General features: G+C 43.6%; 1 protein-coding gene across 10 annotated transcripts in view; it reads right to left on the bottom strand.

The window, feature by feature from the left end:
* Positions 1-3,343: 3,343 nt before the first annotated feature.
* The window catches only part of DAB2 (DAB adaptor protein 2), a 52,899-nt gene continuing 42,176 nt past the window's right edge, over positions 3,344-14,066 (bottom strand). For 3 of the 10 annotated variants that reach the window (XM_033852815.2, XM_033852817.2, XM_019930106.3), the window contains 5 exons: positions 13,745-13,904; positions 8,451-9,083; positions 7,272-7,381; positions 5,016-5,051; positions 3,344-3,710 (listed from right to left, as the gene is read on the bottom strand). In XM_033852815.2, coding sequence (XP_033708706.1) covers positions 3,648-3,710; positions 5,016-5,051; positions 7,272-7,381; positions 8,451-9,083; positions 13,745-13,904 — 1,002 coding nt within the window. In that variant the 3' untranslated portion in view covers positions 3,344-3,647. Of the gene's footprint in view, positions 5,052-6,598; positions 6,670-7,271; positions 7,382-8,450; positions 9,084-13,744; positions 13,905-14,066 lie in introns of all 10 variants that reach the window. The other 7 variants (XM_033852816.2, XM_033852818.2, XM_073802077.1 and 4 more) reach the window with 5 other exon arrangements.

The raw sequence follows: 14,066 nt of genomic DNA on the forward strand, positions 1-14,066 counted from the left end.
GCCCAGCCGCTCTGCGGCATGTGGGATCTTCCCGGACCGGGGCACGAACCCGCGTCCCCTGCATCGGCAGGCAGACCCTCAACCACTGAGCCACCAGGGAAGCCCTTTGCTCCATTCTTGCTTTTATTTTGCTCTGAGCCCCACAAATGATCCAGCCAGCCCTGCCTCTTCCTTCCTATAAAAGTTGGTAAAGTTAAAAGCTTGATTTCCCAGCCTCCCTTACACTTAGCAGTGGCCACGTGACCACATTCTGGCCAGCGAGCCATAGTTGAAGTCCACTGGAAAGGCTTGGGGAAAACCGAAATGCCTAGTTCGAGGAGCAGACATTGATTGTACTGCCTTTCCCCTTCTGCCCTCCTTGAACAGTAATATCCTATTTGGTGCTATGCAGCCGTCTTGTAACCATTAGGAAATAAACATAAGAAAAAAACCAAAGGCTATAAAAGTTGGAGTGAAAAGCTAAGCCTCTGTGTCCTTGAGGGTCTTGTTGAGCTGCTGAGCCAACACCAGCAGCCATCAATCTAGACTTTTTTGTGAAAAAAATAATCCCCTACTAATTTTAGCCACTGTGAGCCTTCCATTACTCTTGTCCATTCATTACTAGTGGACTCGTGGGCCCTGAACTGCCTGCCTTGCCCAAGTTCTTTCATCAGAAGAAGAAAATTCCTCCTTCTTTCAGCCCTATTGTTTCCACCATCAAGGCTCTCTACCAGTTTCACAGGCCAGTGAGGGAGACAGGGAGGCAATGTCCTATTGACCCTTCCTTTTCTTTCTCACCCCTCTCTGCTATAGCTCCTGTGTTCCAGCACTCCTCTTAGCTGCTCCCAAACAAAAGGTTCTGTGATGATCCATCAGTGTAAGTAGGTACCTGGTGGAGGCAGCCTCAGACACACCCTGGAGACATCCAAAACCCAGACTCAGACCAGTCGGGTCACCCTGTAACTTTTGGACCAGCAGTAATTTCTCTTTCTTACAATTAAGGTAAGATAATAGAGATTGAGGTCAAGCAAATGAAAAAGAATTCACAGAAAACTCCACAGCTAACATTATAAGGAAAACTTAGTCTGGAGCCCTTCATAGTTGGAGTTTTTTTTTTCTTCTTCTTCTTTTATGATCACTCCATTTTTGGTCCCCGCAGAAGCCCAGTTTCCTTGCCACGAGCAGCCGACACTGTCATCTCTCTGGGGACTGTCACTCATATGATTTCAGCACATGATAGAGGTCCAGTAATTAAGCACATACTTTCAGAGAAGCAAGGGAGAACAAGGGGCTCGGTCTCTCATTAAGTGAGACGACACCTGGGTGGGTCTTGTCCATCAGCATTGCTGTAATTAGGACACGTTAACAGGGCTGCTGCCGCCACAGCCCATGTGTGTCCATGTTTGGCATATTGACTTAGGACGTGAGATGTAGTTGTTTTTAATAGAAGGGGGTTCGTTAAAACATAGCCTTTCCCAGCAAGAATTAGGCATTTTATTATTTAGCAATCTCCTCCAATGGTTATAATAGCTTAAATATTTACCAGGGACTGTTGGGGAGCTCCTGTCTTTCACTAAGAGACTTTGTATTGAAGCTATTCCAGGAATATGGGTCAGAGTCCTCACTTGTCAGCTTATTGCAGGGTCAACCAAACTCCTGAGTTAGGCATATCCTCTGTTCTTTCCCCTCCCTGCTGTCAGAACAGGAAAGACACACAATCATACTCTGTTTGGCTCTCGAGACATGATGGTTAACATTTTGATGGAGGAGTTTGAAATCACTGCCTGAAAAGATCTCCCTGCATAGCTGAATGAGACCTCAGCTATGGCTCATTGTCTAGAATGTGGTCACATGGCCACAGCTACGTGCAAGGGAGGCTGGGAAATGAAGCTTTCAGCTTTACCAACTTCCACAGTAAAAGTAGTTAAGATGCACAGTTCCACAATCAAATACCTTGGAAACACTCAAAGAGTTGAAGCAAATTGTAGCCATTTTAAAGCATGGATGACGTTCTCAGATGAGCTGGAACAATAACAGATCCCACCTTGCAGAATTACAGTAGCAACAGAATGAGGTTATGTTGTGTAAATGGTAAAGCACTTCACAGATGCAAGATTATTTTGAGAAAATCAATACCTTCTCCCTTTGTATTGCCTGTATGTGAGAGAAGTGGAGGCCCAGGCTGGCTGTTAAAGTTCAGCTTTTAGCTTAGAGCTATGTGATGCTTAAATGAAACCCTCTTCTGCGATAATAGTGTTACCCTCAAAGCTGAATTCCCGGCTTACAGGTGTGAACACCACTGCTACTAAGAGACTCTAAAGAGGTCTGTTTCTACTTTGCAGGGACACTTCAGGAAGCACCTCCCTCGGCTTGGTCAACAGTAGCTCCTACTGCACTGAAGTGAATGTCATCCCTTGTACACATATCCCTTAACCTCTGGCAAGATCTTGCTTAAACCACATGGCAATACCACACAGGTTCAGTGGGTTAGATATACTGCAGACCATTTGGATAAGCCACATAATTTGTGCAACCTGTGCTTATCAGCAGCCTTCTCCAGTTCATCTGTGGTTTACTGGAAGCTGCTCACATGTGGAGTCTGTTTCTCTATATTCTACTCCTTGTCAGAAAGAGACCAAATGTTTCAGTTAAAGGGAAAGGTAAGGCAGTACTACCAAACATCCCCTAACAGTAAATGCCAATCAACGACACCTACTCTGTCAAGTTCATCTTATTCCCTAGAGGAGTCAAGTTTAACACCAAGACTTCTACAGTCAAGCAGGGTCTGCCTTGGGGTCATCTTCCCTGTAGCTCCAGGTCTTCTTGAAATGAATGAGAGCCTTGAACTTTTTTAATAGGGGAGAGTGTTTAAGAGTGTCCTAGTGTTAAAGACATTTGAGCATCGGCCTGACCACCTAACTCAGAAGCTCAGAAGTCTCTTCTGAGTAGCTAATACAAGTCTGGACCAGTCCACACAGTTGTGTTTTGATGAAGTCAGACATGGCTAACTAAAGAACAAGGAGAGGCAAAGGGTAAAAGGCATGAACCAACAGTTCACTAAAGAATGATTTTTATACTAGACATAATTGAGGTTGTTCTGGTACAGGTCTTATCCGCTAGACTCCCATTAAACTCCCAGGGAAGGACTATGTATAGGTCTGAGAGAGAAAATAGAAGCTTGAAAGGCGTGAGACAGTAATTTCCCTGTGGTCCTATTTCATGGATTTCCACTTTTTCATTCTTGTGACAATCCAGAAGCTATTATAACTAACATTTGCTGACCTTACCCTGGTGTACGCTGTACCTTGACTCTACTACATCAACCGAAAGCAGGGGTCAAATGAACTGATGATAACACGTGAGATTCTGCCATTCCAGTTTATTGAAATGAGTAAATTTATAGCTTTCTTTGCATACAGAAAAGTGCACAAGAAAATAAGTATGTACAAAACAATTGTGTGGCTGTCCATCACTTTCAAAAATTCAATTCCCTAGAAATAGTTGCCTCCAGTTAGCACATTTAGGTATGTGGACATATAAAATACTATTTCAAGTCTGTGTTAACAATGACTGAGTGGGAAGTCAGATGGAAAATGATGCCATACGTGATCAGCTATTATCATTCAACGTAAAGCCACAGGCCTTTAGCTCGGACTACTTGGAGCTAATCAGTAGAGGTTCAGGAGGCCACCATCTCGTTTAGATCCTGAGCAGTCATCCTCTTCTTCCACCTAAAGATAACATTGTATGTGGTTGATTAACACCCACAAGAACCTGAGCACTAGGGGTCAAGAGACAACATTAAAAAACCCAACATAAACAAAACAAAACAAAACAAAACTCATATGCCAAGAACAAACCCTTTGAACTGTGCTGACAATAGGACTGAAAATGAACTGGAAAGGTTTCCAAGGTTATGAGGAGAAAAATATTGCAGGCATTAGATTTTTAATGATAACACTGCAGATTTCTTCTCCCATTTATCATCCTACTAACTGTGAGACTGTGTGGCATAAAGAAAGCTTTCCAGTTACTTGATAAAGGCCTGGCATTACCCCAAATAAGCACCTAATGTTTGGCACTATCACATTTCACTTTGTGATGTGTTTCTCTTCAGAACACGGTCCTTCTTTGCTGAGTTGAGTTCAATTTTTCTTCAACATGAACTGCTCTTCCGGAACTTCAGCTCAGGAGGATGGCCTCCTATTCCATAGAAAGGATAAAAGTTGTGCCCATTTGCAATTCTAGTTACTGGGATTAGAGATTACTGAGAAGGCAGAGAGGCTTCAGATCTGTGAATCATTAGATTTTTTTTGTCCCATAAAACTCTGTTGTTTGTGAAAGAGAGGTAATGTTATAAACCCAGGAGTAAAAATGACTGAAAAGAGAATCAGAGGGAAAAGAAGAGGAGAGATGAAAAGTGATTTTCCCTCATTTGCAATAGCTAGCAAGAGATTGGAGAAGACAATCCTGCCCTTGAGAGAAGAATAATGTTCAGAAAGAGAAGTTATATCTTTAAAAACGTTCTTAGTTGTGTTCAAAGTCCCCAGAGAGAAACTGAACTTTTACTTTATTTTACTTTAAAAATACTCTGCAAGTGATGGTCTGAAGCAAGGTTTAAGAAGGTGCCTTGTTCTACCACAATCTTTAGGTTTTTATGCTCTGAAACAGAACCCCGAAACACTCTGAACCGTAAGGATTTTAAAATTTATTCAAAACAGTATGATCTGAGGGGTTGTGGTGGCTGCATCGCCCAGCCAGAGGGTACACAGCACAGTGTTCTAGAAGATTCTAGGGACACAATAAACAAGGGTTCAAGGAGGGAAACTACTTCATTTACATTTAAGCTAGAGAGTTTAGGTTCTTAATTTATTTAAATCCATAGATTCAGTTTAGCTAAACAGAAAGTGGAAGGCATTCTACAAGTGGAAGAGGCAGCAAGAAATAGGGCAACAGATAATACGTCAAAGCTAGAACAAGGGCAGAGGTCAGGACTTGTCTGCTTATTAGCTTTGTCCTTGACTACTAAGGCCAACCTTTTTGTTCCTCTGGACAGTCAGCATGCCAAGTTCCTAGAGAAGTGTGGAGAAGAAAAAACCCATGGTTAGATTTTGGATTGACTATCAATGTATTAAATATTAAGTCATTATTTTAAAATGTCAGTCATAGTATCTCCTAGGACCGATTCAAGAGGATTGGATAGAATAGTCGATGTAGAATCTGTAATAAAGTGATTAACACAAGTGCTTAATAATGTTAGCTATTTTCTCCCATGGCAATTGTCCCCCCTACCCCTCAACCTATATATTTAGCAGGTTGACCAAAATTATCCTTCCTTCATGACCTAAAGAAGAAAGTGCCTCCAAAGAGAACTCTATAGTCAATTCAATTTAGCACAAACAATCCTCCTAGATTTTCAGTGCGGTTTGTTCCTTTCTATTGTCTGTGTGTGCCTCCCCTGGAGAGGAAGCAATAATGAGTCTCTGTCAAGACTTCTAGCCCTTCAACATCTTCCATATATTACACTGCTTTATTAACATTAGAAACCATCTGGACGCTTGTTCAAAGGAAGCTTTTCCTCAGCACCGAGGGGGATTCCTTAGGGCTGGGGCCCGGGAATTTGTCTTTTCAGTAATCTCACTCGGTTCTCTGAAGCTGATTTTACGGAAAAGCACTTTCAGAAATACTGTAATTACAGAAGTGGAGTGAGGGGGGCTAATCCAAATTGCAAAAAAACTCAAATCTTATTGTTGATCTCAGATTTAAGATATTTATCTATTTAAAAGAATTCAGTTCTACGTGGGTCAAGACAGTTTGGTAGTCTCACTTGAATGGGGCAAGACTGAAAAAGAAATGGGTTTGGGTTCTTTTCATTCTTCCTGTTGTTCACCCCTTTTAAAATGCAGATAAGTCTCCTCTCCTCCACTAACTTCAACCTTTCAAGATTAAAGTTGCTTCCACTCACTGTTGAGAAAGAAAAACAGCCCTCCCCCTTTCCCCTTCCCGGGTCTCAGTCTAAGGTGGTTACACACAATAACTGACCGAGGATGAAACCCACCAGCAGACTCACGTGAGCTCATGCTACTTTTGAAGGAGGTACCGGCAGCTGTCACCACTTTGGGATTTAACATCGCCAGACTAGTTCAGACTAATCTGAGGCCCCTCACAGAGAAATATGTATTGATTTGGGAGGCAGAAGTGTGATCATGAGCTGTTTGGCTGACCTGTTTGGTGGCTTCAGAAGGTCCCCAGATTTTGAAGCTTCTGTAGAAAACTAATTACTAGGAAGCTTTGCAATCACTTCAATGTGAAGGACAAAAATCTAGAAGGCTATGTGTTATATTGAGTTTTACTCCCATACAGAAGTGAAATACCAAAAACACAGGATGACAGAAATCCACATCCACATGCGTATAGTACTGTTTTTCATATGTATGAGAACTCTATTCACAGATGTCCAGCCTATTCGTTACTAAACTAGTTAAGTACAGTGTTCCATATCTTTTACTTCTCCATTACAGAGATTTAACTTCTTTCCGATTCTAAAATTAAAATTTCACCCTTACCCCCATGCCACCCTTTTTCACCAAACCTAAGCTTAGGAGGATCTTCTACTTACAGAAGTTAGGCAAAAGGATTTCCAAATGGATCCCTATATACATCAGAAGATGTGGATTGAGGAGAAGCCATCTATGGAGATAAAACCATCTAGTCAATAACCATAATTACAATGGTAAGAAAACAACTATAATTAAGACTTCTCAGATCCCTTTAAAAAAAATCACTTAAGTCACAGACTAATCAGATATTGTATGTGGGTCTATGATGACTTGTGTTTGCCTGCCTGTGATGTGTGTGTGTGTGTGTGTGTGTGTGTGTGTGTGTATTATTTACATCAAAACCAAGTTTCAGAATTATGTTTGCCTCCCAATGCAAAATATTATTTTTATGAGCTAAGTAATTATGGGTGGGAAATTAGGAACTTAAATCTTTGAAAAAATTTTAAAGATACTATTTTGGCTCAATTTTCTTTCAAAGTGCTTTCCCGAGCTAGGTTAAGTGAGATACAAAGGACTTTTCTATATGTTATTTGTTTCTCAAGTTCAGGAGAGTAGTTCCTGCAAAAATAATCTTTCCCCAGTTTGAGTTGAGGTTTACACTGCGATGGTCCTCAATGATCCATCGTATTCAAATGTCCTTTACTGTCAAAGATACAAGCAAGGTTAATTCAGGAGGTGGTAACTCTATGTGGTGTGTACTTTGGAGCTCATCTTCTAATAGTTGATACTTACAGACGCTGGTGATGAACGGAAAGAATCTTTAGAGAAGGGGTTTTCAAATGCATTGTCAGCAGATTTGGAAACTGGCAGGGCACCTTGTCTGGGAGCTGGCTTTGGTAGTTCTAGAAGGTGAAAAAGTAGTCAAATACATGCACAAGTTCTCCAGTCAGGCTTATCTTAGAAATTAAGTTTCATACTTGCTCCGAACGCACAGGTTCAGGGGCCATGGCTCACGGGCCCAGCCGCTCCACGGCATGCGGGATCTTCCCTGACCGGGGGCACGAACCCGTGTCCCCTGCATCGGCAGGCGGACTCTCAACCACTGCGCCACCAGGGAAGCCCTAAGTTCCATGCTTTTGAAATTGACATCAATGGAACAAAAATCACCACCAAATACCAAGACTCCCAGTGATTATTACAGGCAAATTCATCCCTTCTTGGAAGAGGAAGCCGTGCATATTTGCTTGAAGTGGAAGAGATTCAGAATTCCCTCACTTAAAAGTACCTACGTGGGGCTTCCCTGGTGGCGCAGTGGTTGAGAGTCCGCCTGCCGATGCAGGGGACGCGGGTTCGTGCCCCGGTCCGGGAGGATCCCGCATGCCGCGGAGCGGCTGGGCCCGTGAGCCATGGCCGCTGAGCCTGCGCGTCCGGTGCCTGTGCTCCGCAACGGGAAAGGCCACAACAGTGAGAGGCCCACGTACATGGCAAACCTTCACCAAGCCTTGAGGCCAACACAGAAGTAAAAGCTCCGAGAGGTTAGGTCACTAATACAGTACAGCGAGCATTCGAATACTGGCTGCATTTTGAAGCGCTTTCGATCTACCACACCTTTTTAACTTTCCTCATTAGATGGGTAGTGCAGTCCATACACACCTACTCATGAAAAAATGAGTCCTTATCACACATACAGCCTCCAGGTGCCATGACCCATTGAATTTCAATAGCTCCTGGCAGCCCTTTTAAGAATTGTCACAAGAGGGCAGCATTGGGCCAGCCCTTAGAAACAGCTAACTAAGGTAAAGTTAACTCCGTAAGGTAAATGGTTAAGTTGTCTCCATAACCCCTGCTAGGCAAAAAAAGCAAGAGTAAAGCTATTGGTGGGTCGGGAGAGGGTTCTTCTGAGGGACTCTGTGGGCCCATATGGCAGTGGAATACTTGTTGGTACAGCTGACAGAGAAGTAGGTAGCTTACCATTGATTTTTCTCAACAGTTGATTCGCGTCAAAGTCATCATGGTCTGCATTCTCCTGAGGAATGCCAACTTTGTTGTTGAAGTAGTTGGAGAAGGCACTTGAAGTCCCAGCGGAATTCTGCTCTCCTTTCCTTGCTGGCAGAGTAGGCGGCTGCCGCAGTTGGAAGTCCTTAAACATTTCTTTCACTTCCTTCACTTCTTTGTCCCCAAGTGGGTCCAAGGCAACAAAGGCATCGCTGGAGACGTCCTTCGGAGGGCCAGTTCTGGGAGGTGGCTGAGGAGGAGTGACCAGGAGAGAGGAGAGCATAGAAGGGGGCTGGGCTGACACAGTAGGAGCTGGAAAAACATTGCTCTGAAAAGGATTCCCCAGCGGGCTGGTTGATGACCAAGTATTGGGTGTCACGGATGCTGACGGGCCCCAGACTACAGGGGCTGGAGGTGAAGCTGAGGCTGCAAAGGATGAAGGCTGGTTCCAACCTGGAACAGCTGGGCTTGTGGTAAAGACGCTTGGCTGACTGAATCCTGAAGGCTGGCCAGCCATCATAGTGCCCGGGACCATTGTAGTGGATTGACTAAAGACTAAGGGCGCTGGGTTCCACGGTCCTGTCTGAGCAGATATAACTGGTACACCACCTGAAGGAGGGAAATGGGATAAAGGACTTATCAGGAAACTAGCCTGAAGAGGATCCTCGAGTTTCAGAGAGTCAACTCTCCGGAGAGCATTTTTAGAGAGCGTCTACATGCCAAACCTTTATTAAGCCTTGAGGCTGACATGGCTTTTATTAGATTATTTCACTCCAAAGATGAAGGAGCTGTAGCAAGCATTTAAATGCTGGTTGCATTTCGAAGCCCTTTCTTTCTTCCACACCTTTTTCACTTTCCTCATTAGATAGATAATACAGTCCATAAGTACCCAGTCATAAAAAAGAAAATGAGCCCTTCTCGTACGTACACTGACGTCATTCAAACAGTTAGAACAGAGCCTGTCAATAGCATGAACCTACGTATTGAGTAAATACATTTACATATAGAAACCATGCTTGTTATGAAGTAAATTAATATAATCCATCAGGGCTTCCCTGGTGGCGCAGTGGTTGAAAGTCTGCCTGCCGATGCAGGGGACACGGGTTCGTGCCCCGGTCCGGGAAGATCCCACGTGCTGCAGAGCGGCTGGGCCCGTGAGCCATGGCCGCTGAGCCTGCGCGTCCAGAGCCTGTGCTCCGCCATGGGAGAGGTCACAACATTATTTTTTCTGCGTACCGAAAAAAAATATATATATAATCCATCAGATACTCTTGAGAAACTGATTTAATGTTTTCATTGGGCAACTGGCTCATGTCTGAGGTCTTATGGAGACTAGCTATCAGGCATGTGCATTAGGCTTTAACATGTTTACATCCCGAAGAAACCATTTCAAAGCTTCCTTGCTTTTAAATGCTGCCAAGGTGGACACAGCTACATAAAAGGATGATAAAATTTGGTTGATGCCAAGATAGCTTTAGACTTTTATATACAAAAATGGAGAAAGGCTAGTTTTCCTAGGAGAGCTGTTTCAAATAAAAGTGCTTCCTGCCATGTGTCACTCACTAAACTTTGCCAGAAGTTAGAACAGAGTATTTAAAAGAGGAAGAGGAAGAGAGGGAGACGAGATAAAGTGAAGCAAAAACACAAACAAAAAAAAACAACCCTTGCAATGTGACTAACTGCCCGTCTGCAGGCATCTGCTTTTTGTGGGGAAACGGCTCTATCACCTGCACCCTTGCCATCGTTGATTTGTAATTCATTAAATCACTAAAATCTAGGTCTCGCCAGTGTGCGCCCTCCTCTTCTTGAGAAGCTCATTCCCTGCATCTTGTTCTAATACGTAGCACATTTTCTCTTCGGCCTCTTCCCAAGTGTACTAATGACCCAGTTAAACTGTCGTCACTAACAGAAAACCTAAATTCAGCCTCATGCCCATTCACAAACGACACTCTGCTCTCAAAACCTACTTGCTTTGAGCTTTGGAGCAGAGCATTCTTGAGTTATGAAAGTTTTCTAACCAAAGTAGGAGAAGGCCTTCAAACCTGGGTTAGGAATGTTTTTGTTTCCAGAGTGAGAAATATTTTTAAAACAACGTTCAGGGGCCGATATGGTAAGATGTTGTATCTTGAATGTTCTTGGGACTGAAGCCTGGTGTCACTTGACTCAACCGTCATCAGGAACAACAGCCATCTGGCCGTGAACACAAGGTGTGCTCACGAAGGCTGCTGGGTTTCAGAGGTGGGTCATCTTACTAAATCAACATGCTTATTTTTGGGGTGAGGAAACTGGGCACAAGAATATTATTACAATTGAGAGGGTCACAGTCTGTGAAAGAGACTAAAACTCAGGCATACCACCTCCAAAGCCAGCACCCTATCCTCCTGTTCTGTCTCCTTGGCATCAAGGAACAGAACTATATTTTTTATTAGCATGTTAATCCAAATACTTATTTGACATATACCGAAATGAGACTTCATGTACACTCAAGAGTATACATACAGGCAGACCTCAGAGATATTGCAGGTTTGGTTCCAGACCACTGCCATAAAAGGAATATGGCAATAAAGTGAGTCACACAAATTTTTTGGTTTCCCAGCCCGTATAAAAGTTACGTTTACACTATACTGTAGTCTAGTAAATGTACAATAGCATTATGTCTAAAAAACAACGTACATACCTTAATTTAAAAACACTTTACTGTTAAAAAATGCTAACCGTCACCTGAGCCTTCAGCAAGTCATAATCTTTTTGCAATAGTAACATCAAAGATCATCAATCACAGATCACCATAGCAATATAATAATAGTAAAAAAGTTTGAAATATTGCAGGAATTACCAAAATGTGATACAGAGACACGACGTGAACAAATGCTGTTGGAGAAATGGCGCTGATAGACTTGCTCGACTCAAGGTTGCCACAGACCATCAATTTGTAAAAAACTCAATATCTCCAAGGTACAATAAAACGAAGGGCAATAAAACGAGGTATGCCTGTATTCCTTTCACAACCAATCAAGGGAACAGTTCTCTTAGATCCTGTAATACAGGCTTCTAGAAGTGGCTTGAGTTTGAACAAAGTTATTGCTGGCATTTTAAAACAAATTACTTACATTTTATTCACTGAAGCTAGAGTCACTCACTAATAATTTACACCAATTGGATGTGCAAAAATTGGATAGAATTTTACCATCTTTCATGTTGGATGACTTGCCTTCCCTTAGGAAAATGTGTGGCTTTAGTCCTAGATGGTATTAGTGGGAGTGGCGGTAAAAGAGAAAAATACATTTGAGAGGAACTAAAGGCTTTCCCAGTGTATACTTAGGCCAGCCTTCATTCCCGTCTACCAGGTCCCATGCATCACGTTTCCAAGATATTTAAGGCCCTGCTGGAGAAAGGTAAGGAAAAAGAAAGTGTGGGTATAAAAAGTTAGTTTTATTAACCTTTAGATGCTAGATTAAAGCGCAGGGCAGCTAGTCAAAGCCAAAGGCTCAGCTTTCTACAATGCCCTTTCCCCCCCCCCAGTTCTCCAGAGGAAACGGTCCCCCAGCTGGGTCCAGCAGAAGCCAGACCTACAACCTTCCATGGCTTGGCGGAGGGTCCCTGCTAGTGGACAGGGGCTATACTGTAGGGCTCAGTTTGAGTCCCATGTCCAAACTGGGAAGAATCATCAGTATTCTGCAGTTGTATACCCCAAGGCCTCAACAGGGGCACCTAGCCAGAAAGCTTCACTTCGTCTGAATAAATTAACAGTTATAGGGTCCAGCTGTATTTTCAGGCTGACTTGTTAAATATCGGCTGTAAAAATGCTTCGGGGCATTGATATGAAACTACAAAGCTCTGCGATGTGACCTAGTCGCAGGCACTGCATACAAGCTCTCTATCCTTCTGCAGGGAAGGCACCAACCAGCTCCACTTGAGGGTGGAGGAGAAAGGGATGCAGAAAGGGGAAGACCCCAAGAGATATGAAGTGCTTGGGGAGAGACTCCTGATGGTGTCAACGCCAAGCAGAGACCTGCAACAAGTGGGCTTCTCACACCTGCAGGGATTTCAGCCACTCAGCAGGTGGGAACCAACCCTCCTGTTGCTACCACGCTCCAGATAGGATGGAGCGGATTTAAGATGACAGAACCAAAATATTTTCCTTTGGCGGAAAACAGCAGGAAAAAAAAGAGTCCTGATGATTGACTCAGCAGGAGGCAGAGAAAGCCAAGATCCCTGGTCAGATTTTACAAAATAGGGGAAAGTCTCTCTTCACCCATAGCCCCCCCCCCCTCAGCCCCCTCCCAAGACAGAGTCTATTTGGAGCTTGTAGAGGAGATAAGAAGTAGAAAAACAAAGAGAAGCCCCAGCAGGAGAGCAAAGACCATTGTCGGGGTTTCTGAAGACTGTTCCATGGAGGCAGGAAAGAACTGGAGGCTTCAGGCAACGAGTAGCAGGGCCAGCCCTCGGCCAAGTGGCCTTCCCCAACGTCCTGCCACAGAGCGGCCCAGTGGCTTGCAGAGCTGGTGACACATTTTTGAATGACAGCAGCATCACCTCTTGGGTATCTGATAAAATTCCATCTCTTCCCTTATTTCTGTGTTCTCTTCAACTTCAGACTTCTATACTGTGGACTTACTAACTCTACTAAGACACCCATCTAGCCAAAATACCAGCAAGGAGCTGCTAAGGCTGAACTATTCAGAGACTGATCAAGATATATGCCTGTCTCACACCCACCATATGCCTAGAAACAGAGCTGGGCTCAGAACCCGGCACTTTCATTCAATTACTCACACTTGCTTCAGATTTAACTTATAGCCCTCTTGGGGTGTATATCCCTTCCTTTAACCAAGAGGTTAAATAGGGGATAGCGCTTCAATTTAGTAATGGCAAATTGCATGGAAGACATGCATGTTGCTACTTCTTCAAATAGAGATGATAGACAAGGCTCTCTCATCTCAACCCTGTTTCTCCAATGAAGCTGGTCTGGGCTTCAGAATCCCTTCCTACTGTCTTCAGTAAGCCATGACCGGTTGGTTCAGGTAAGTGCGATACTAAAAATGGATTTCTTCTCACATGCCAATTCAAGGAGTCAAATTCCAGTTACAGGTCAAGAGTACCTAATAGGGGTGGGTTGTAGAGAAGTAAAAGTGGGAGAAAGGCTCCCTAGGATGCTCAAATCTTATGCCCCAGGAACCCCCATGGATATGAAGTGCTCCTTCCTATGAATTACCATCTTAGGAGTGAAAGTAACAGAGCCAAACCTAACTCCATCTCTACACACCTACCTAGACCCCCAAGGGGCCCTACTGGGGCAGCAGCACTTGTTTTGAAGAGGTCCAGGGGCTTGGTCTGTATGGTTGCAGGTTGTCCTGGAGATGTCTGGCCTGGAGGTTCTGAGGCGAGAGGAGCAAAGATGTCTGATGCAAGTAAGTCTTTTGCTGGAGACTGACAGGGCAGAGAGGGACACAGAGCAGTTACTCAGGAACAGTGAAATCCAGCTCTATTCTGTTTCCTACTCTGTACCTCGAATTTGCAAACACAAAAAGAGAAACTTTTCCCCATTATTGATAAATTATTATAACAAACTCCAAAAGACAAAAAAAAAAA

Source organism: Tursiops truncatus, chromosome 3 (assembly GCF_011762595.2).
Source record: "Tursiops truncatus isolate mTurTru1 chromosome 3, mTurTru1.mat.Y, whole genome shotgun sequence".
In the NCBI taxonomy this organism is placed as follows: domain Eukaryota; kingdom Metazoa; phylum Chordata; class Mammalia; order Artiodactyla; family Delphinidae; genus Tursiops; species Tursiops truncatus.